Source organism: Pezoporus wallicus, unplaced genomic scaffold (assembly GCF_028554395.1).
Source record: "Pezoporus wallicus isolate ANWC-B61680 ecotype Strahan unplaced genomic scaffold, APGP_CSIRO_Pwel_v1 contig_9101, whole genome shotgun sequence".
NCBI classification, from domain to species: Eukaryota; Metazoa; Chordata; class Aves; order Psittaciformes; family Psittacidae; genus Pezoporus; species Pezoporus wallicus.
In genome coordinates this window covers 216,959-240,489 of record NW_026637394.1, presented here as the reverse complement: position 1 = coordinate 240,489, position 23,531 = coordinate 216,959, and the positions used below count along the sequence as shown (strand labels likewise).

General features: G+C 44.3%; 1 protein-coding gene across 17 annotated transcripts in view; it reads right to left on the bottom strand.

Moving 5' to 3' along the window:
• Positions 1-2,909: 2,909 nt before the first annotated feature.
• The window catches only part of ZNF532 (zinc finger protein 532), a 32,923-nt gene continuing 12,301 nt past the window's right edge, over positions 2,910-23,531 (bottom strand). For 15 of the 17 annotated variants that reach the window (XM_057405325.1, XM_057405337.1, XM_057405324.1 and 12 more), the window contains 7 exons: positions 18,296-18,477; positions 15,328-15,504; positions 11,257-11,419; positions 7,918-8,196; positions 5,417-5,529; positions 4,600-4,747; positions 2,910-3,725 (listed from right to left, as the gene is read on the bottom strand). In XM_057405325.1, the coding sequence (XP_057261308.1) occupies positions 3,231-3,725; positions 4,600-4,747; positions 5,417-5,529; positions 7,918-8,196; positions 11,257-11,419; positions 15,328-15,504; positions 18,296-18,477 (1,557 nt within the window). In that variant the 3' untranslated portion in view covers positions 2,910-3,230. The remainder of the gene's footprint in view (positions 3,726-4,599; positions 4,748-5,416; positions 5,530-7,917; positions 8,197-11,256; positions 11,420-15,327; positions 15,505-18,295; positions 18,478-23,531) is intronic. The other 2 variants (XM_057405336.1, XM_057405338.1) reach the window with 2 other exon arrangements.

Below are 23,531 nucleotides of genomic sequence, written 5' to 3'. Positions count from 1 at the left end.
CCAGGTTGTAAGTGGAGCCCAGGGATGTAGGTTGACTATGCTTGTGCCCTCTGTGTTTGCCATGTTCTGTACTTCTTTCTCTTTTCCCTCCATTCCTACCCTTGCTCCTTTGGGGAGCTTAGACACATAACCTTTTAGTAATAATCTGAAATTCAAATACTGAGAGTTGATTTCTGAACTGCCCTAATATTTGAGAAAGGTTTTGAAGCAAAATAGGTTCTTCTGTGTCCCATTATTGGCCTGGCAGCTGCGTGTGTGTGCTGAGTGTACTGAGAAAGGTAATATTAACAGCATGAAAAGGTCAGAGTTATATAAAAACCCTTTTAAAACTAAATAGGCCTCAACTCCCCACAGATACGCAGAGGTTAAGAACTGAGATCTGGGCCTTCAGTAGGTCAAGTTGTGCATCTGTAAATGCCCTCCAGACTAAAAACACAGACAAGTCCTGAAGTACAGCAGCTGTGGTCAGCCAGATGCAACTTCTGCTCTACTTCCTCTGCAAGAAGGCTGCTGGCCAGGGCAAGGCTCAGAACCTCCCTGAGCAAGGCCAGACCAGGACCTAGAGGGTACCCCTGTGCAGGGTGGGCAGTGCATATGTGCATCATGGCCAATACCCATCAACAAAGGAGGCAGATACACAGTGCAGGCCTTAGAGGGGATGTATGTGGACAACACAAGTGTATTCATTCACTTGAACATGCTGAGTTTGAAGCTGGGCTCTGTGGCTCTGAATGCCCCAGGGCCTGCTGTGGGTTTGCTTTTCCCTGAGCAGAATGCTTTTGCTTCCTATGGGGTTGATTGCAGGGAATGAGGCAGCTCTGCCTGACCGGTGTCCCACTTCCCCTGGCTCATTGTTCCTTCCAGCTGGTGTCTCAGCCTTTCTCAAGGGCGTTTTTGTTGCTCGCAAATTGAATCCTTTGGAAAGTGTCTGAGTTTGGCCCCATTCACAGTGTGAAGGGCTGGCACCATGCTGCCTCTCCAGGCACTGTAAACTCCCATGATGTCATTTTCTGTTCCTTCCCCACTGGTAATAAGGGCCTGCCCCCATGAAGATGCAGCAAAACTGCCCTAAGTACTATGTGTGGGTTTTGCCCCACAAGTACTACAGCCATGGACTTGTCTCCATGCTACATGCACAGCCCTGGGGATAACGGGAGCCCCGCTGCTCCAGGGTGAACCGTGCACCCACCCCAGGGCAGTGCCTGGCACCCACAGCACCACAGCCCTTACACGCTTGTCAGCAGAGTGTCTGCACACCCACTGCACTGCATGTCTGAGATAGGGAGTGGGTTACCAGCACAGAGCCATTCCACATCCTGCTCAGCAGCTCTCATATGCCCTGCCAGTAACTTAGTGGTTTGCCTCTTGGCAGCACCAACAGTGACATCAGTTCCTGTTCACAGCATCCCTCGCAGGTGCTACCCAGTGAAAAGGGAAAAGAAACCAAAGTATTAGTAATGGCTGTGAAAATTTAACTTTTATTATCTGTTCACTGTATACAAAACACCATTCTGCATAGTGAGAACTCATTTGTTGTACAGTTGACAGTGCACATCAACAAACAAGTGTTCAGGAGGTATACACTCAATGGAGAGGGCAGTGATGGCCAGTGCACATTACACGCTGAGATCCTGCGGCGCTGGCTGTGTGTTTCAGGATGGAGAAGTACCTCATAACCACTCACATGGAGTACTCTAAAGGGGGTAACAAGCATTTACCAACGGACCAAATTAAGAATGGGTATGAGGAGAGAAAGCAGAACTAACGTATCTGATACACAGTCTCCAGAGTGTTGAAGGAGTTTCACAGAGGTGGCTTAGAAGGATCCATAGTTTTTTCAAACACTTCCATTATTAAAACGGTTCAAATTTCATGATGAATAACAGAATCTCACAAATTTTGGGGGGCAAAATGCTCCACATTTATTTACATATGAAATGTGTTTAATACAGTCGTAATGGACATAGTGTATAGTAACATCCGACAGCAGCAAGACTTTAAGGAACCAAACAGTTACTACTGGCTATCATGCAGCTATCTATATATACACCAGTTGTTTTAAAAAAAAGTACAAAATTGCTTTTTTAGGGATACATACAAGGTATAAAATGCAAAACCAAACCAAAAATATAACTCTCACAGAGACTCTATATGAAAGGGACAGCACGGTACCTTGTTGTAGGTGGTGAAAGCACAGCCAGGGACACCAGCACGTGTCGGAAAGGGCTGAACCAGCTGCCTGGGCCGGTGCACTTACACTTACACAGGCTGCGTGTCAGCGTCCTGATGCTTGTGGTTTTCCACACACTGAGCACCAGAACGTTTGGCATGAGCAGAGCTGGGCAGTGGCAACCCCTGTAGCAAGGGTTAACTAGTTTCTTTCAATACCAGAAATACAGGAACATACATAATGCTGCGTACTCACTCCTACAGAGTGCTGAATAAATTACATGACAAAAAATATCATCGTTAGAAACCTATTCCTCTAACCACATCTTATTTGTTAACTCCAGAGCAGCCCAGCCCTTTTGGAAGAATGGGAGCTTTGATCACAAGCACCTGATGGCCTAAAAAAATCACTTCATGATACAGAAAGTTGTGCAATTATACTTTTCAAAAGTATAGGGGTCTGCACCTCTTCTGGTGTTGCCACTCAACCCCAGCACTGCAGCTCACACGTGCAATGCTCCTTTATCTTGGTTTTGTCTTTTTATGTATATCTAAAAGAAAGTTAAAAGCTTCCTTAGACATGTAGAAGCACAAGTTCTTCGAATGTAAAGCTTCCCTTAGCCTGCTTCCCCTCTAGGAACAGCCTTCTAATTCACTTCCGTCAGCTGAACCTGCCTTCAGAAGCATCCGAACAAGAAACACCTTATGAGAAGTGAAGGAACTGCCCCAACGTTCAGAACTCTGTTTGAAAAGGAACTTACTAGAAAAAAAGGAACAGAAACAAAACGGGAAAACCCAGATTTGCCACTAGATACGATACAAACACATAACAAAGAGTATAAAAGTTATTAGTTTAAATATATACAAACTCTTTTCAACTCAAATACTGCTTCGATGGTTTTGAGGGTATAGACAATGAGGTGAAGGGGACACTTCTATGAAGAATATATTGCAACAGCCTGAACAGTCCTGTGAACACCATTATATCTTGAGCTTTCTGTAGCAAAAATGTCCTTAGTATTCCAATGTGGAGAGAGATTTCTGCATCCCAAGTCCTCTGGTCACTTCTCAGCTGAGCTCATTCTTTTTGACTTGATGAAGGCCATGCCATGTGTTCTCATGTGAGTGTTTAAGGCCGCTTCAGTTTCAAAAGTCTTTGCACACACTTTGCACTTTCTGTCCGACGCTGTGCTGTCAGATGACTCATCCTCATGGTTGGCTTTGTTCTCTTGCTGGTTATCCTCCCCAGAGCCATTCTGTTTTGATACTGGTTGAGGCTCCTTCAGCTTATGTACAATGAAGAGATGTCTGGAAAGGGATACGTGGGATGTGTAGCAGAGTCCGCATTCCCTGCACTGGTATGAGGAGCCATCAGATTTATGCTGAGGAATATGTTCATGGAACTGGAGAAGATTTTCTGTTGTAAAGCCACAAACAGCACACTTGTGAACTTTAAAGACATTGATCTTTAGCTTCTTCAGTGGCTGAGTGATTGCACCTCGTGGAGGCCTGAACTCCAGTACAGGTTCTTCCAGTTTACGCTTTGGACTAGGAACCTATAAAAGCCACAGAAGGTGCATCATGTAAGTGTATAAATACATGGCTCTTTTCATCACTATTTGTGACTGAAAAACTTAAAAAACTTTCCTGTGATAGGGGAAAAAATTGCATGTAACAGCACCACAGTATCTAATGCTCTCTATGAACTTGAATTAGTGTTTGCCAGCGTAAGTGCACCCAAGCACACATACCACTGAGAGCTCAGCTGTATGCAGAACGTAGAGTATCAGTCTGGGAACTTACCAGCATTACCTTCATGCCTGAATTTGACTTGGCAGATGATCTCCTGATAGTCAGTAACCAGACTGACATATTGCCAAAGCATGAATCAACATGCACAATGTTTTAAACTAGTTAGGTGGATCATGTTTTAGATTCTCTTTGTTATTCTGTCACAAATATTCCTCAAGAATCCCCTGCATCCTAGGTAGCTCAGGTATGCTCCATGGTGTTTATGGAGGCAATGTAGACAGCTGCTGTATTTTCAGCACTTAAACTGAGTATGACAATATGTTGGGCTGACAGACAGTCATGTAAAGAGTAATAATACACTTTAAAATCCAAATGTGTTTGTGTCTCTGCTGTCAGCTTCGCACATGTCATCACAGGTGAAATCCTGTATCGTTCAGAGCCCAAAGCACTTGAAAATGTTGTTAATCTCTGTGCATAACAAGTCTTTGGACAATGCTGCCAATTTTGCTTTCCTCCTAACACTCACCATCAACAGAAAAGCAGAATAGAATAGTTCGGCTAAAAGGGACCTACGAAGATCATCTGGTCCAACTGCCAGACCAGAAGTCAAAGCATGATATTAAGGGCATTGTCAAAAAATCCCCTCTCAGTTCCTGAATGAACCTTCCAAGTGATTACCTTCGCGTCTTCCTTTACTTCCCTTTCTTCCGCGTTTGTCGATTCAGTCATTTCTTTCACGTCGGGGTCTTTAATGCCATGCATTAACTGAATATGCTTTTCCAACATCAACCGCTTGGTAAAAGTACGCCTTGAATCTGGGCAGTGCCTACGGAAATACCACAGAGAACCACAATGAGCTTTCTTCTGCTCAGAGGGTAGCGAAACCCACACCCTTGCTGCTTCTCATACACCGGGACAAACAGTGGCCAGGCTTGCCAGCTCATGGAAGCAAAACATATAGTACAAGCTATAGAAACAACCTGATGCACCAGCTGCATCAGCAACCAAGAGCAGCAGCCAGGCTGTTGGAATGCTGTGCTGTGCATGACAGGCTCATGTTCCCACACCACTGGGTGTTTTGTTAGACAGCACAGACCATGCTACCACAGAGGAGGCACTATGATTTCAGCCACAGACAGCTGCTGCAGCTTCCTTCTCAGAATTCCAAACTCAGCTCCACAGCATGCAAACACATACCAAGCTACGAATGAAGAGAGAAACAGGAAGTCTGTATGGTGGCTTGTCTCAGGAAAGCTTTAGGTTTGCTTGCCAAAGCCCCTGAGAGGCAGCTGACTTCAGGTACCTGCCTTCTCAGCAGCCTGCTATGCTTTATGCAGGCAGGAGAGCCTCAATAGTTTGAGCTGTGTATCTAAATACCCACCTTCATTTGAATGAATGGGACAATGTATTTTTACAGAACCAAGAACTAAATGACACTAACAGGGTTTCTTGTTGGTTTCTACTCTGTTTCTACATAAATGGAAGTGGAACTTACGAGCAGGTGTAAACCTTCCTGATGCCTTTGTGCTTGATCCGATTGTGCCGGCACAAACTGTGGGATGAACTGAAAGATTTATCACACTGTCGACATGGATGTTTCTTCATTTGCTTTAGAAAAAGAAGAGAAAAACATTACTTAAAAACACTCAGTAAAAGCAGTGCATGTGTCAAACCCTTTGCTGACAGGGAAGAAACACCGCTCTCACCAGCGTTGGTAGCATACCTGCAAGTGACACCACTCCTACAGCAATGCTGCAGAAGTCAGAGGACCTGGACCCATTTCAAAGCAGTGTGGCCAGTATGAGTTACACACACACCTATCACCAGTTGTAAACCAGTGCCACAGACTGGGGATGAAGAGAACTTCTTCCACAAAAGCCACAAGGGAGATAGTGGATAATTTCTGGATCAGTAAAGGCAGTATACTGAGAGCTTTGCTTTCTCTGAGAAGTAACCTGTCCCTCCCCAGCACCAAGGAGGGGTGAAGAGCACAGAATAAGGACCAAAGCAAAACATCACAGACACTGACACACTAACAGGGCTCAGAAAATCCATGAGGAAATGAGAGGAACGATCCAATGCCAGTGTGGGGGACGTGTTTGTGGAATTCTATGAGTTTTATACGGTGGCTGCACTGCTGAGGAGCAGCTCCAGTGGAGCCCTGCAGAGGTGGTGCCATCCTTGAGGATTACTATTTACTGATGGAAATCTGTGTGCAGGAAGAAGTGATGTCTGTATGGCTAAAGGAGAAAGAGGTGCTTCAGGGAGATGGGGGATCCTTTTGCTATCACGTGGAGCGTGGGGAAGGAAAGCAAAGCTGTTCTGAAAGGTCGTGGATGCAAATGTGAGGCAGCCCATTAGGAAGCATGATATGGTAATATGACTGGGGCTAGTCAACACAATGCTGTTAGAGGTGCAGGACTGAACAGTCTTGACTTCCTTTTCTTGTTTAAAGGCCAATTAAAAGAAAAGGAAACCAACATATTTTGCTCCTAAACTGTTAAAGGTGAGAACCTGACAGTGTGTACACACAGTGCATACCCAATGATGTCACTGCATGAATGAGTACATTCTGCACTGTGCTTATTCCCGGTGCTCATAGGAGCCAACGCTTCTGAGAGCACTGGGGAAACCATCCACACCACCACACTTGCTCTAAAACCGTTGGAAAATTCTGGATAAACCCAACTAGGATTTTGGATGCATTAGTTACAAATCCTGGGAAGCTCAGCATCTGCCTACCTGGCTGAGCACAGATCAAGCCAGGAGTTGTACAGACTTGTTGGAGACACCTTTTGTCTGGCTAATAGCTTTTTGCTTGTTATTTTAAACAGCACTTATATGATCAGGCAGAGACACACTAAGAGGGCTACAAATCCTCCTACCCTGCAGCTGGATTGCATTCAGCAGCTCAGGAAGAGCATAAGGAAAGGTCAATCTGTCTGTCTGTGTGTGCAGACATTTCCCAATAAGCTGTGGAAGGTGCTAAGGAGGGTGCTCTGGTCCTGCAAGAGCAACAATTAGAGCTTTGAAGGTCATTATCTCCAAATACATTGCATGAGAATGGGCTTTGTGAATAGCTCTTGCACTGCTTGAATGAAGTTTGTAGCACATCCTTCAGAGCTGGGTTTAGAGCATTTAACCGCAGCCATCATCCTTAGGAAAACCAGCCTATGGATTCATCCCATTCTTTGTTAGACCCATGTGACATTCTTGGTTATCTTATACTCATTTCTAGTCTTTTTACAATAAAATGCATAAAAGTTTAGGGTTTGAATATAGCAACTCTGAAAGCTAACAACTGTTGAGAGGTCTGGAAGGAATGCAGAAACTGCCTTTATCACCCATTTCTGAGAGACCTGGAGTGGTATTTCTACTCGATTTAATATATATATACATACTGCCTCCTGTCCTGTCTGGGAAACTGCTTGAATAGGGATAGAAAATAGCACCTAAATGTAAGCAATGAAACAGGCCTTTGGGCCAGTGTTTGAGGGCCACAGTTACCCATCCGCTATTTCGTAAGTGCTGCTCTTGACATAGCACTTCACATTCTTATTAAACATCACAGCTAGAAAGATACATACTTAGAACTAATATTTAGCAAGCATTATCAGCGTGTTACTAAGCTTATTCTACACGTCTTCTGCACTTTGCTGCGGATGTGATCAGGCTGGATGTCATTCCCCAGCTCACTCTGAAGGGACAGTTTCACAGGGAGGTTGTGTGGGTTTGGGTGGAAGAACTACATCAAAGTGAAGTGCATCTGATCTGCATCTAAGTATGCTGCTGGTAAAGGCAGCGATGAGTTAGCATTCCGACTACACGAAGAAACAGAGAACTGTTAGAAAATGACAAAAACTAAGCGGCCAAAGAGAGGAAGATGAAGTAGATCCAAGATCAGAGAACAACAATGGAACTTAAAGGGTTATTTGCAAACCCACTTCATATTTCAGGTTCAATTCACTTCTTTGTACTAGAATATTCCTCATTTACCTTCCCATGTTCTTTCCTCATGTGAGAGATGTACACATCCCTCTGAGTGAAGAGCCTGTCACACTCCCAACATGTCCAGCCAGGATTTGCCACCTTTTTAGGCTCTGCTTTCTTCATGGGAGAAGGAGATTTCTTCTCCAGCTTCTCTGTGCCATTGAGAGATTTTGTGTCCTCTTTGTTGTGGCTGGCGGAGTTCTGGGTTGTGGGTTTAGTGCTGAGAGGCAGGTTTATCCCCAGATTTGGTGGCCCCTCCACACTTTTCAAAGTTCCATGCATAGACTGAAATGAAAGAGAAAAGAAGAGTACAAAACTAACATAGATGTAACAGTTGTATTGACAGCTCTGAACCAAAGGTCATTTACTTCTTTGCCATACTACTGTCAGATCATAACTTAAAGAAACATGACTAAGAGGCTTGGCATAAAGAGAACTTAGCCAGCACTAACAGACAGCACCTGTAGCTAAAGAGAAGTTTTCTCCGTGCCTAGATGTTTTCACACAGACACAAAAGAGACTTTGTAGGTTAAGTTTAAATTGCTGCTTAATACGGAGGAAAAAAGGGCTGAACAAGTACTTTATGCTAAGTTTAATTTCTCGCTTTACTTACCTAACATTAATTGAGCATCCTCATTTCAAACTACACGACTAGAGATTTCCGAGAAGGAAAGGTTTTACTGTCACATTTTGACTGGGCGCATTGGTAGATAGGACAAGAAAAGGCAAAGATCAAACAACTCTGTCATTCAGGATGTATTATTATTTTATGCTGATGCTGAGGTGAGCCTGGTCTTACTCCATACTCAGGTTGTTAAGTACCCTAACTCAGGGTCCTTAGAACCAAAGGTGGTCCCCAAGGCCAGGGCACAACTAAGTGGTGTCTGAGGAGCACCCTGCAGCTCTGACACAGTGATCCTTTCTCACTGGCTTCCTTCTAGGCTTTTTCATTTTCATGTTAAGTAAACCAGGAGTAAGACGCCATCCCAAACCTAATTATTTTCCCCACAGGTAACCTCAGAAACAAAAAAACCATTCAATACATTCTTGGTTCTGAGAATGTAAGAATACAAATCTGATACTCCAGCTCTATTCTTCAGTATCACGTTCTGTAAATCCTGTGGCTCCTGGGACTACCCACTAGCTCTCTAGCAAATATCAACCTGATCTGAGGAATGTGTTCTTCTATTTAACAGTTGCTAAACAGAAGAAAAGGCAGTAATTTAAAGACCTAAAATGTTATTAAAAAGTAAAGCACACAGGGCCAAGTGCGTGGCTCTGAGAACAAAGTGAAGCTGTGTAGTAGAGGAAGAGGCTGCCTTTAGTATCCCACTGCACCAGGCAAGAAGCAAGTAGCACAGGGCAGGGAGGAGGAAGTTCCCTATACTTCCAGCCAACTGAGATTCCCCCCCAGGCTCAGCTTGCCAGCATGTGAAGTGTTAGTGCTCAGCTTCCCAAGTGTCTTTTACACGCAATAGCTGGAATTCAATTTCTTACTTGCAAATAAACAGAAGTATCAAAGCACAACACAGAGTCACAGTGACCACAGCACATACCACCGGCAGAGCTGGGAGGGCTTCACCTCCAGCCCAGCCATTCACTCACTGGCTCTTACAAGGTCTCTGTAGCAAGCTCTTACTAGAAAAGGAGATGTTGCAAACAAAAAACACATATACAGGAATTACTCCAGGTTATCTTCCTCCTCCTGGGCTGCTTGCTGTCCCTTTCTGTTCTGCCTTCAGCCTGGTCTTCTCTGCCCTGATGCTTTATGTCTAGCCATACCAGGCTGAGCTCTGGCACTCCTCCTCTCCTGAGCCCTTTTGTGTTCTTATCTAGTCCCTGTTACTGGTCATTTCATCCCCCCTTAACTCTGCTGCTGCTGTCCATGCTACACACACATCCAACCATTCTGAATAACAGCAGGAATACTGTTAGTGCATGTCTATGTTTCAATCCTCTCATTTACTTCTTAGAAATGTCTGAATCATTTACAGTGACAATGCTAAAACCCCACTGTGTTTGAAGTACAAATACTGGCATGGAACACTAAAGCCAAAAGTTAAATAGTGCCCAAATCCTAAGGAACGGAGAATAACTTCATAGTGAGAGATGCTGAACAACCCTCATTTCTGTAGGAATAGCTTCATGTCCTCAGTAGCTGTTTTCCGGTCTTAAAGACACAGGTGGGTACAGATACAGTAATACCTTTTCACTAACGCCTGAGTCAAGGAAAGCTAATTACATAAATGAGACATGCACTGCGATACAGAGAATTTGCCTAGTTAGTTAAAACCAGAAGCAATACAAGAAAATAGGACTTTGCATTGCCAAATATGAGGACCATTTGAGATCCCTGGCATAGACATAAGCTGATTCTTACAGTAAATACGAACTAGTTCAGAAGCAAAGAAGCTCCTCAAGTTAAGGACCAGCAATTTTCCAAGACTTGTGATCTTGGTTCCAGCACAACTTCAGAGATGTCTGAGGATACAAGTGCCACAGTTGAGACTAAAATGCAAAATGCTGGTTTTAGCAGGCAAGAAAAAGGCCTGGTTTTCCACTTTCCCGTATACAAATTTGACTAAGTCTTATCTGTCACTGCCAGAGAACTAAGTGCTACCTATCTGGATTATAATACTCTGCAATGGTGTAAATAACTTCAACTCTTACCAGCTGTTGATAAGGCATAAGCATTGCTGACAGGTTTAGTCTACCTAAACCAAGGCAACACAGAGTATTCAGATGCACAGCTAGCAGAGTACAGCCAGGGGACTGTGATATGGAAACCTCATGTGCAAAGGGTGACAGTGAATCTCCTTCAGTGCTAAGGGCATTTAGGAGAAAATCCCAAAGCTTGCATGTGTTCACATTTGTATGTAAAGACACACACAGATAACCTCTGCATCCCTGCAAGAAACCGACTGGTTTCTACCAGTGAATTCTGAACATCAGAGGTTGGATTATATCACGTACTAACAACTGGAATCCTACTGAGAATACTGCAAATAAGGCTCAGTACTACTAGGATCAATCTACTTCACTCTGTTATTACTTTGATAAAATGACCTGCTCAGTGCAATGCACTGAGATATTCCCGGTACACCCAAATCGACATTCATAAGAAAACCTGAGTTAGTGATTACACCCCAGATACACTGAAGAGCATGTGAAATATAACATTTCAATACTGGAGAACAATATCCCCAGATGACTCTTGGAATTAACGCCACCTCTCTCTTTCAGCAGTCTGCCTGTTACTCTGTGCCTTTTTACAGCATTTTCTCACAGCATATATTGCATGACAAATGGTATCTTTGAAGGAAACAAGAGAAGATGCCTACACACCTTGATGTGATCCATCATAAGCTGTTTCTGTGCATACAGAAGAGAACAGTCTGGACACTTGAAAACAGACACCTTCTGGTTTTCAATGTGCTGATCAAAGTGGCGATAGAGCAAAGGTTGTAGAGTAAACACAGTGTCACACATAGAGCATTTATATATTATTCTAAAAACAGAAGTACAATAAACAGTGTCAGTCATGATGATCTCTTTGCAAGAAGCATGATGTTAACTTGTTTCTCAGCAGAGGTAAGCTCTGACATGTTTAAGCAATCATTTCACACTGCCTGAAGAAGGTTAAGATTAAACTAAGTCAAAACATCTTCCAAATTCAAAATATGGATCAATAAGGGGAAAAAAAAATCATTATAAAGTGCAAGCAAAAAGCCAGAAAACAACAGCATGTGCAGTTACATACATAACATCTGCTTAGGATACTCTGGAAGCTGAATGTCTTTAGTTGCTGAACTCACATTATAATTGAAGGACAATATATTCTTTTCAGGTTGCAAAGGCAATGGGTTTTGAAGGGAGTGACTAATACAATCACAATCACAGCATCAGAGCGGTTTGGGTTGGAAGGGGCCTTAAAGCTCATCTAGTTCCAACCCCCTGCCACAGGCAGGGACACCTACTAGCCCAGGTTGCTCAGAGCCCCATAACTGGTAACAGACTTCAAGTTAAATGTGGTTTTGGCAATGTATGTGGCCGTGAACTTCCTGAATGCCAAGCCTGGACTCTGTTCATGCTCTGGAGCTGAAACTTCGCAGGCTGGTATTTCCCTGTTTTGTAATTACAAGCCTTTAAGAATCTGTCTATGGAAGCAATGCAGAGACACCACCAAAACCACAACTTCCTCTCTCAGTGCGTACGTGACTTCTGACATCAGACATCTAAATGTCCCATTCTGATAGCAAAGTTGTAATTAAAACTATAACAGAAGCTACTCGCACGTTAGTACTGTGTGCGAAGCAATGCAGCCATTAATATCACTTCAAAAGTGCTTTCAAACTAGATATACTTAACAAAGAACCAGGGAGATACTGGAAACTAAGAGCACAGTCGCTGAAAATGAGTATGGCAGTCAAAATTCTGTCTCACAAAATCCTGTAAACATCAGTGTCTGTCCAACAGGCAAAAACCAGGGAAACCAGTAACAGAATCCTCTGCTCTCAATGCTGCAACAACTACTGCATGACAAGAGCTTGAAGCAGAGTCTGCCCCAAAAGGCTGCCCAGGTCTTGAATGTCTCCACAGGCTGATATTCCACATCCCCTGTTCCAGTGTCTGACTACCTTCACAGTGAAAAAGTTTCTTGCGTTCAGGTGGAATTTCATGTGTTTCAATTTGTGCCTGCTGCCCTCTTGTCCTGTCTCTGGGCACCACAGAGAGGAGCCTGCCTCCCTCTTCATGGTATGGTATCTGCACACATCAAAAAGGTCCTCCTGAGCCTGCCCAGAGCTCAAAGGTTATGCTCAGCCAGGATGTATGTACAGCCTCTATTCAACAGGGCACTGGAGCAGGGTGGCCAGTTAAGTGCAGTCACACTGCAGTGCCTGTCCCACAGCACACACCCAACAGGCTTGAGACATGCACTTCTCACTTCAAAAACCAGGTATCAAACTCCCTTATTACCCTAGAATAACTACAGATCCTGGCTCACAGGAACACACTTTGACATCATACAAAAGATGCTTCGCTTTCAAAAGCTCCTGCACCGCAGTATGCTATTTGTCCTTCCTGCAGCTTCTTCTCTAGAAAACGAGGGATACTATACTTTGCGCCAACAGCAGAGTACATATCCATAACCTGGCTTGACAAATGAGAGTTTTTCCAATATCCCCAAAGAGAAATATCTTGGTGCCACTCCTATGCAGTCACACTGCTGACTGAAGGAGAAAGCCACACACCAGCCTTGATTTCCCCTAAGCCCCATGTAGCCTCCGAAGTACGCTGCAGGAAAGAGCTTCGCAAAGCTGACGGACCAGACAGCTATCATTTCCCTGGATTAAATTAATCTAATTTCATCCCTCTGAGAATCACTGCACATAAACTTCATTTCTCATCCACCACGGAGCTGACTCTCTCTCTTCTGAAACAACCATTTGTAATGTGATTGGAAATTGCACAGTTCCAGTAAATGCCGGGGGCACGGAGCCATTTCCCAGGGAGGCCCCTTCCTGGGAACAACAAAGTGGGAACCAGTGATGGGTGCCCCAGGGCCAGTCTGGCCTCTGCCTGCTCATGGGACAGAAGGAATGATCATTCCCCAGATCCATGGCCATGCAGAGCCAATCACCTCTGCCTGCAGGTGAAGTGTGAGCTCAAGTTCAAGGTCAGACCCCTGATACGCTCAATGACAGCCCAAAAGCACCCCACTGCCAAACACAGAAGGCTTCTGCACCCTTCTTCAATGAAGATCAAGGGACCTCATCACAGAGCACCTTGGGTGTTGGTGGCAACACTGTACATCCTAGACATGACTGTGAAAAGGAAGAAAAGAACTCCAACACTGGGAAGACTGGGAAAATCCTACCAGTCACCTGCAGTTAAGGCAGCATCTTGATTAAAACTGGCTAATTTGAAGAAAACACCACTTAAGAGGAGCACAACTATGGATTCTATGATATATTACACTACAGTAGTAGCTGCTGAGAAACAGCTCAGCAGATCCAAGGCCAATCCAAGTGAGGATTGCCCTGTGAGGAAAGAGTCGGGCCTCTTTTCCACCCTTTCCATATGGGAAGTATCTTACCCAAACAGTGATCTCGAGTTTTGCCTTTCTCCAATGAAAGTCATGGGAATCCGAAGTTTTTGAAATTGGGATTTCAAAGGCTCTCACTGAAGGGACCATCCCGAATCAAAACAAGGTATCATCTGGCCCGGGGAAATGTCTCTATTTGATAGCAGGCACAGGAAGCTTGTTGCAATTTTGCTTTCATGGAGGTTTAAACAGGCTAGAGAATAAATCTCCTGTTATGATGTACCAAATCCTTCTGGGATGTAATTATTATGTTACACGGTGCCTGTTTCTCTCAGCTGCCTTGGGGAGTCTGCAAGTTGCTAAATGCACCGGTGTGCTGTGCCCTCTGGAGACACAACATGCAGTTAAGTACTTGAATATTTACTCTCAGTACTGCACTTGTACCAACAAAGGAGAAAGGAGACAGAAGAACAAGGTCTGCAAGGAGAAGGCATCAGGCTGAGGTGTGAAGCCCAGCTTTCATGTGCATCAGCACCTGCCTTGAATGTTCAGCAGCTTTAAAACAAAGACCCTGAAGCTGAGTTCCAAACTGTGCCCTGTGCTAACATTTCAGTAACCGCCCTGTTTAAGCACAACTTTCCCAGCTACGAAGTGGAATCGGTTCTGCTTTAATCCAGGAAAATGAGATTACCTATTGGAAAAAAGCTTCTATAAACAGCTCTATGAATGCATCTGCTGTGATTTGAGAGGCGAGGCTGGAGAAGGCTTAAAGCTGGCACCCTTCCCTTTGTAACACACTGGAGCTGCTCTGCTTGAGACATGACTGCCTCAGGGAAGCAAAAAGCAAGCTCACCACTCCCAAACCCGACAGCTTTCCTGAAACAAAATGGAGTGGACAGGAAGAGGAGAACAGACCCTGCAGGGAAACCACCACTGGAGCAGCGAACAGCTGCCTGGCCACAGGAACAGCCCACGAGCATCACCCGAGGCCAGCCCAGGGACCACAGCTGCCACTTCCAAATCAGCACAAGCCCACACATGACTGATGGCACTGACAGGACCAGTTTTCCCACTTCCCTCGGGTGTCTATCTATCTGTGAGCATGCAACAGAAAACAAGTAACATCGCTTTCCCCCCGCCTTTCCAACCAGCTGTTGTGAAAACCACTGCTTCAAGAACTGCCACTGCTATGTCCGTGGAAATTTAACCCTCACCAAATCAGCTGCACCCCCCTGAAATCGTTACACAGACCCCACACAACAAACTGCTGGTTATAAGCACGTGACTTCAGGGTTACAGGCACACAACAGAATGCAATTTCACAGGTATTAAAACGCAGGCAAGTGCAGTAGAAGATTAATTTTGCTTACTTTGGTTCGCCTATCTTGATACCGGGGTGTTGTGTGTAGGCATGGGAGTGTGTGCTGGGAGCAGATTTAAATGCCATGGGACAGATAGGACACTTGTAAAAGACTTCACAGTGACAACCTTGAATATGAGACTTGAGTGCCGCCACATCAGAGTATACAACATTGCAATGCAGGCAGCTGCAAAGAGAGCGGAGAAGAGTCAGTTCAGCCTAGCCCAAAGCAGTACTGAACGAAATGGAATCAACACTGATTTGCAAGCAAGTGCCAGAGATAAACATACATACACAACTGCATCAATCTACGTTATTCCGTCAATTTAAACAAGCCAGTCAGAATCAACATGAACAGAGATTTCATAGCACAAAGTAAGGAAATAGAAAGTTCCCCAATTCAATTTGAAAATCCAAGAGATACGAAGTCAGAACGTGGGTTCTGGCATTACGACAAAACAGACAGACAGAGGAACAGTCTTACTGATTGTGGAAAGAATGCTTAGATCCTCTGCACACCTGGAAAGGGATTTTACAGAAGGCATTGTGACATGCAGAGGATTGTGAGAGGTACACCCCAGAGATTCAGGAGCTACCACCAACAGGGAACACCAGTTAGGAAACAGTTTCACCACCTCCCTCCTTTAGATTTAATGAAGACATTGGTAATGATTCTCTGTACATGTAATCAAATCAGAGCTTGGATTGAAAAGCAAAACAAGGAGTAATTTCAACTCAGGACAACTAAATGCAGTGTCTACAGTCAGATCAGTTCTCTCAGACTGGAGCTCTGGAAACAGTTTTGAAACACATACTTCTGCTGTGGTGAGAATTTGTGACCTTCCCGCAGCTATTCTAAAACAAAATGGTTAGAAAATGGAGTTAATGTTAGTACATAAACCCAGCAGCCCCTGGTAGTGCCACGCATCAGTGCTAAACGCTACCAAGCCCTGGAACATGCTGCAACAGCCGTGACAAAACCACCCCCCAAATGAACCCACTTCCTAGTGACCAGATTGTGCAGGAAGCGTTTTACAGCTTAAACATAGGTCTCTACCCTCCCAACATTTTAATTTGGGCATCTATCGTGGTGGCGGTCATATCCTGTGTATAGTTGTCATATAAACCTCCCATTGTTTGTTGGCACTGTTTTAATGCCCTGAGGATGGCAAGAAAGCAGGAAGTAGATGTACACTGCATTCAAGAACCCCATTTTCCTTTATATGTCACCTTTGAATGTTGTGAACGTTATCCTTTCTTCTCTGAGCACTTCATTTACATGCTTAATGCTATTGACAAGTTCCTATCTATCTAGTCTCTGCTCACCAATGCATTCCTCAAGTAAATGGTCCTTTTCTTTCTTAAGATCTTCCCTACTTATAGAGAGATGAACATTTTCGTGGTACAAGATCCTCAACAGACCTATCCCTATGCTGTCACCTCAAGAGAGCTGGGTTGCCTTTCCCACCTCCCCATCCCATCCTGTCTGGGCTTTATTCTCTCGTGATGTGGCACAATAAACGATCCTCAGCATCCACCACTGTGTATTCCAACAGTTCTGAAGGACCAAGCCTTCCTTTCCAGGCCTGCTGTAACAGCTTCCTTGTTTCCACCTTGGAAGGATGCAATTAAACTTAAGGTTGAAAGTTTTGGCTGATTGAGTTCAGACAACTGAATGGCTGAAATCAGACTGGACTCCTTCAGAGGTCCTGTGGAAAGGCAAGACAGATTATGCTGTTCCACAGGTGAATGCTTCATGAGGATAAGGAGATGCTGAGGAGCCCAAGAATGAAGACATTAACCTTCCCAGCTACCGCTTTGCTTTGCCTTGGTGTTCTGGGGTTAGTCTCACCACAGAGAGAAATTCTGACGTGGTGTGACATGAGATGTGTATGGCACGTCTTGACAAGTTGAGTAACACCGCTTTCAATTCACAGTGAAGGATTTCTGAGTCTTCTGGTGTTGCTGGCACAGGCCAGGAGTCCCGAAGGTGATTCTATGTACGAAGAGACACCGACTAGCAGGGAATGTGTGGAGGAGGCAGATGTAAGCAATGAGGACAAGACAGACTACAGCTTGGGAGAAAAGGAGAACCCAAAGAAATACAAAGAGCTGGGAGCTGGGTCAGGCCACGGATTCAAGCTGAAAGCAGCCTGTCAATGCTGGGCCTGTGTAGTCAATGTGCTCCCTCCCCTCCGTGGAAGACTTCACAGCCACCCCAGCAAAGGAACTTGTGGCACCTTCCAGGGAAGAAGCTGACTGTAAATCACCCTTCTCCATCAGACAGGCTGAGGTGGGAAGGTTTCAGGAGTGCTGCCATGCAGTGCGAGGAGAACTCGTAAGATAAACCAGGTTTTCAAGCCTTTCCAAACTTAACATTCCCGTGAAATGCCTCTGAGCCCCTTTCTCGGTGACAAACATACGAGTAACAGGGAAAGAGGAGAGTAACAAAGAAGAACCAGAAGGCCAGGCTGCTTGAATGAGAAAGGTCATTTTCAAGCAATGTGAAGCTGAGGAATCTCGACTTCCCATAGGAAAGACTGCAACCAGAGAGATGCAGTACACCCATCAGCATCTCAACAGTAACTTCTGGCTCTCAGGACTGAAAACTACTGTTCTACCAGAGAGGACAATCTAAAATTCAATGTCTTCCAGAAAATTCAAAAGCTCTTTTTAAGGACCTGAAATTAGGAGAATACATCTGAATTCTCTGCTGTGCAGCCCTGAATCTGACATGTGGTGATGGGCGAGATTAGCTAATATTCTGATTTAATAACATACAAAAGTGGATGCCCCAAACCAAGCAGGATCCTAATGTGGCATTTATTCCAAGCTCTGTAGGGCTAATAGCATTGTTGCCGTGACAACCTCAAACCCATGAAGCTGTATTCTACAAACAGTGCTTATGAAAATGGAAAATCACTTTTAGAAGCAGAAATTACACATAAATTGACAACAAAAGGAATCATTATACTGACCGAAAACCAACTCTTCGGGTATAATGCAGGCAGTTCTTAGTGACATGAGTCTGGAAGTGGACAGATCTGCAGATTGCTCCACATTCAGGACACGTGTATGGAGATTTATGCTGATGAATTCTCTGGTGTGATGCAAAACTGCACTGGTTAGGAAGCAGCATCTGGCAGATATTGCATGTCTTCTAAACGATAAACCAAAATAGATGAAACAAAAGGTTTGGTTCAGCTACACAGAACGTCTTGTGTCACACACTGTAATACAGCAAATAAAAGGTTAAATGTTATGCCTGGGATGTGGACCAAAGGCAAGTGCTAAATACAGGCCCTCCTGACACGCTTGGAGGGACAGAGCTGGCAGACACTGGCAACCTGACACATTGGCATCCTGGGCCGTTCTGGCACCACAAAGCTCCTCCAGGTACCACTGACCATGGGAGGTGCATGTTGGTTTAAATACTTATAGTGCAAAGGGCCCAAGTACAACTCCAGCATCAAACCTTCTGGCTGTAATTCAGCGCACCACAAAGTAAAAACCAAACCACCATATACACTGCTCCTGAGGAATTCTTATGCTAACAGCCGTCATGCCAATAAAATGGACTATTACCAGGCAGAAAGCACACAGCTGATTGCAAAATGTATTCCACGGGCTGGAATACAACATCTGCCCTGGGCATGAGGAAAACCTTCTGCTACAAGCTGACCATCTATCTGCCCAGTCACAAACACTGACATTCTCTGGGTGCTTTGGGGATGAAACACGAAGTTCTCTCCATCACTGGAGGGCACAAAGGCCCAAACCTGTAAAAGTATTCCAGAAAATGTTTCATTTACAGGAATACATCCCTAAAATCGGGAGCTGTGCTTTGCTTACGGAAGCTCTTCACTGACCAACAGAAACAGTCCTGCTCTCCAAGTACAAAAAGGTCTTTGCAGAATAAGACTTTAACTCAACTTCAGAAGATTTTACTTTGTAAGGCTCTAATAATATTATTTATGACCTGGGACTTATGACTCACACTAGTGACTTAAGAACATTTAAACAAACCCAAGACTCCTCCAGGATACAGGTGTTATTTAACATGAGATTGTGTCATGCAGGAATAGAGAACAGAACAAGATCTCCAGAGCTGCATCAGAGATGATTTACTAACCTAGGCAGGAAGAAACCCTGAAAGCAACAACCAAGAAAAAACCCCTTTCCTATGGCAGAACAGTTTCTTACTGAACAACAGTCCCCCCTTCTTCCAACTCGGGTGACTCTCATTTAAATTCCTCTTAAAACCCACGAAGATCCAGATCATGTAATAGCAGAATCTATCACTGCAGAAGAAACAGCAGTGTTACTAATGGCTTTAACAGGAGTCTGACTTACCAGGATTCGCAACTCTGCCAGTAAAATCTAACCCATTCCCATTTAATCAAGAGGAGACGCTAACTCCAAGGATGGAAGGAAAAAGCCTTCACAGTCTTTATTGCACAAAAGGATTCCCCCCCCCCCCGCCCCAGCAGAACACTCTTTAATATTGAAGTCTAGATCTCAATTGCTTTAGCAGTTTTACAGTATTACTGCTTGGTTTTGTTCATCTGTCCACTCCATTCTTATTCTTTTCCAAAATCACATAATCTGAACGCTTTTTGTTTGAGGCTGCATGCAAATACTCGGAGTCTTTTTTTAGGAGGACTAATTTGAAGTAGAAATGTTAACATAGAGCATGTTGTGGTCAGGCACACAGGGGCAAGAAGTGTGTTTCCACGTGGTTCACTCGGAACATTTACTTTGCGAACACAGTCTCCATCCCAATGTCCTGAGGAAGTTAAGTAAAGACAAGCTACCGTTACTCACAGTCAGGTTCAACGTAAGCACTGCTGCCAGCCAGCAGATAGCACAGATACATTTACTACCCCTGGGGAAGGCTTTGCCTAACTGACTCTCTGCAGGGCTTTTCAACTGTCACCCTCACTAGAGCCTCTGTGGCACAGGAAGGCTGAAACTGTTCAGACACACATTTATATTCACTTTGAAATGCCAAATATGTGTCCTCAACTGACCACTCAGCTGTGGGCACCGACTGGTGCCCTCCCAGAGGGCTTGGGATGTAAACTCTGTCTCCAGCTCAGGCTTCAGGGCAAAACCTAACCGTAACTCTGCTTAAAACATGCTGGTCACATTTACTTGCCTTCAGTGCCACTCCTAAAACCTACCTTCTGACATTTATGTATTAATAAGCAGCAATATAATGCTGGAGAACCTGCAGTATTGCTTGATTAGGTAAGAAAACAGCAAACCAGAACTGCCCGTCAGCATAGCAGACTGATTTTGGAACAAGCAGCCTGCATGATTCACCTGGAACACCAGACTCAGACTGACAACAACTGCTATTTGTTAAGGCAAATAGCAATTGTTTAGTGTACGTTGATACACTAAAATGTTTCATTCCAGCTGGCTGCAGTAGAACAAGAAGCGTCTACTGGGAAAGGCAGCAGGTTGCTTACCATTGTGTTTTGGGCTTAAGATGGCCTTAACTTCCAGCTCTCACTGCAACCCGCCCCAAACCAAATCAGAGTTTGTGAAATCATCACCTGCCTGCATTAGAAGTCAGGGTCTCAGAGAAATAAAAGGATTAGAAGAAAACATGGTGGAGGTGGAAAAGAAAGATGCACAAGAGCCATGAGCATGAAGGGAAATGAGCTGTGCAGGTTCCACGGGAGCTACACACCTAAGAGCTGTAAATGAAACCAACATCAACACTAATGAGCCCAGATTTGCTCCTTTTTTAATGCCAGTAAGTAGATGAAGGTTTCATTCAGCCAGGAAACCTGTCACTAGGTGCTCCCGTTCCCTTTAACGGGAATATTCATGGAAGTAAAATATGACAGAAAGGGAACAACTTTATAGGGAACATCTTTTAATTGCTAGGGCTCTATTTTAAAAGAAACACTCTACCCTCACAGCAGGAGTTTAAGAACAAGAAGTAACAGCTACTTACTGCTTAGGCTCATTGAAAGCATAAACCAGGCTGCAATTTCCATTTCAAGAGCAATGAGGGGGCACTAAAGGAATAGGAAGCTGCAAGTAACAACTTTCCCCCAAGTATTCATTTGCAAAGCCCAAATGTTTGTCTTTATTCTTCCTAAGTCAAAATATCAATCTCATCTACCTTCCCCATCTTCCTCCCCATTAACAGAAAGCCAGTGCCAAGGAAGTGTTTTCCAAGGAAGGAAAACAGAAATGGGAGCAGTTCAACAGTTCCTACGCTGGGCATTCCACCAGAGCTATCAACGCTAAGGTAGGTAATGAAACACAACATAAAAACCCCACAGAATTGAAACCTGCTGGTTGATGCATGAAAAGGACTAGGAAAAGTAGTTCTAAAGAGGATATTTCAATAAGGAACATTTAAAACGACATTTATTAAGTGTTCTTTGAAAATGGAACAAGAGGAAAATAGCTTCTTTTACCCCAGTGTTTTGCAGCAACAAGGCTTTTTTGTTCTGTGATTTAAACCTGGCAATCACAGCCTAGGAAGCCAGTGTTCAGGCCTTGTTCCTACATCAGTTCCTCCCTGACCAGCAGTTCCCTGTGTACCCACACTCACCTTTCCCCCTAACTGCACTTGTATTTGGACAATCTCAGTTGTTTTGCTGCAGTAAGTCGCCAGGACAAACAGCACCTAACGGGGCAATAGCAACAGGGCAAAACCACCAGGCAGAGGCAGCAGGGAAGGGCCAAAGGGGGTTTCTACAAACCTGTTTAGTTTACCTGCTCCTACAGAAAAAGCCTCACAGAAGTGAGTCCATCACTTTGTTCTTCCCCAGTACTTCCTTTTTATCCTTACCTCACGCTCCCAACCTATGCTCAGTGTATTTCTGTCTCTCATCCGCTTGCTATACCTTAATGCCTTCTTAATTGCTTGATTTTACAGGACCAACAACAACAGTTTTTGTGAAGACTACTGGAATGTATCACACCTAACTGACCTATCACAGAAGAGAAATCTAAGACCAGTAAGTACCAGCAGTTAGCTAAAAACCTGTTACTGAGTATTAAGTAACTCACGAGCTACTGCAGAACATACTCACAGTCAGCCATTAGATGCTGTTCACAGCTGCAGCCAGACCTAAGGACAGAACACATCCTGCTAACTTCTTTCCGACAAAAAGCTTAACTAAACTCACTGCAGGTAGGCACACCTGGAGTATCTTACAAGCAGAAGTTCACTCCTATGGCATTTCACTGTGAATCCAGGCGATTTTAGCCCAGGTAGTAAAGGAGCTGTGGCAGAGCCACATAATCCACACAGTCAAGATTACTTCCACACTTAAACCTCTCTGCTAGCTGTAGTGGTGGGTGCAGTGCAACTGCCTCATGGCCAGAGAATAGCTCTGAAGTTTAATGAACAGATCCTGGCAGGAACCTCTATATAACCTATAACAAGGGGATTTTTCCGTGACTGCAGCACTTAAAATTGCCGTGCAATTTCCAGGAATACTCCTGGGGCATTCCTGTCTCTATCAGTCTGAACATGTCTGCAGGTCTTCAGCCTCCACACAGCAAGAAGCTGCAACACCAAGCTCAAGTGAATGCTTTGAAACACCAGAATCCCATTTAATTGGCACACCCCAACAGAAATCCAAGTGTATCATTGAACAAACAAGCTCAGCTCCTGTAGCATTACAAAATACATCGCACACTGATTGTATTAACGTTTATTGAATGAGGTAGCTCTTTCAGATTAGGCCACAGACATTAGTAAAGAATTTTAAGGTGGTTTGGAAGTTTGGCTCATTTGTAACTGTAAGAGGAAAGCCAACACAAAGAAACAAATGGTCACACGGCAAGAGATGCATGTCAGTGAACCCCATGTCACTGCTGGTGGAGAAGGACCTGAGGAGACAGCATGCATCTCCTGTCAAAGGAGTCTGTGTGCCATTTATTCACTGTCCCTGGAGGCAAGAGGAGTGCCTGGCTCAGCCGTGGGGTGGATGAAACCAGTACAAACCGAAGACAAATCAAGACTGAATCACTTTAATCTATCACTCAGATTGAAGAGATGGGCTGTTAGTGAGGGTGCCAATTAAGTGGATTCCACAGGATACTCACATTCCAAAGCACAGGAAAAAATCACCAAAAATCTTTAGTAAGGAGCAGTATGATAACGTTCAGCTGCAAGAAAGCTAATGCTGAGTGTCAGCAAAACTATACAGGGTAAGTATCAGACTTCAGAGCCTAAAA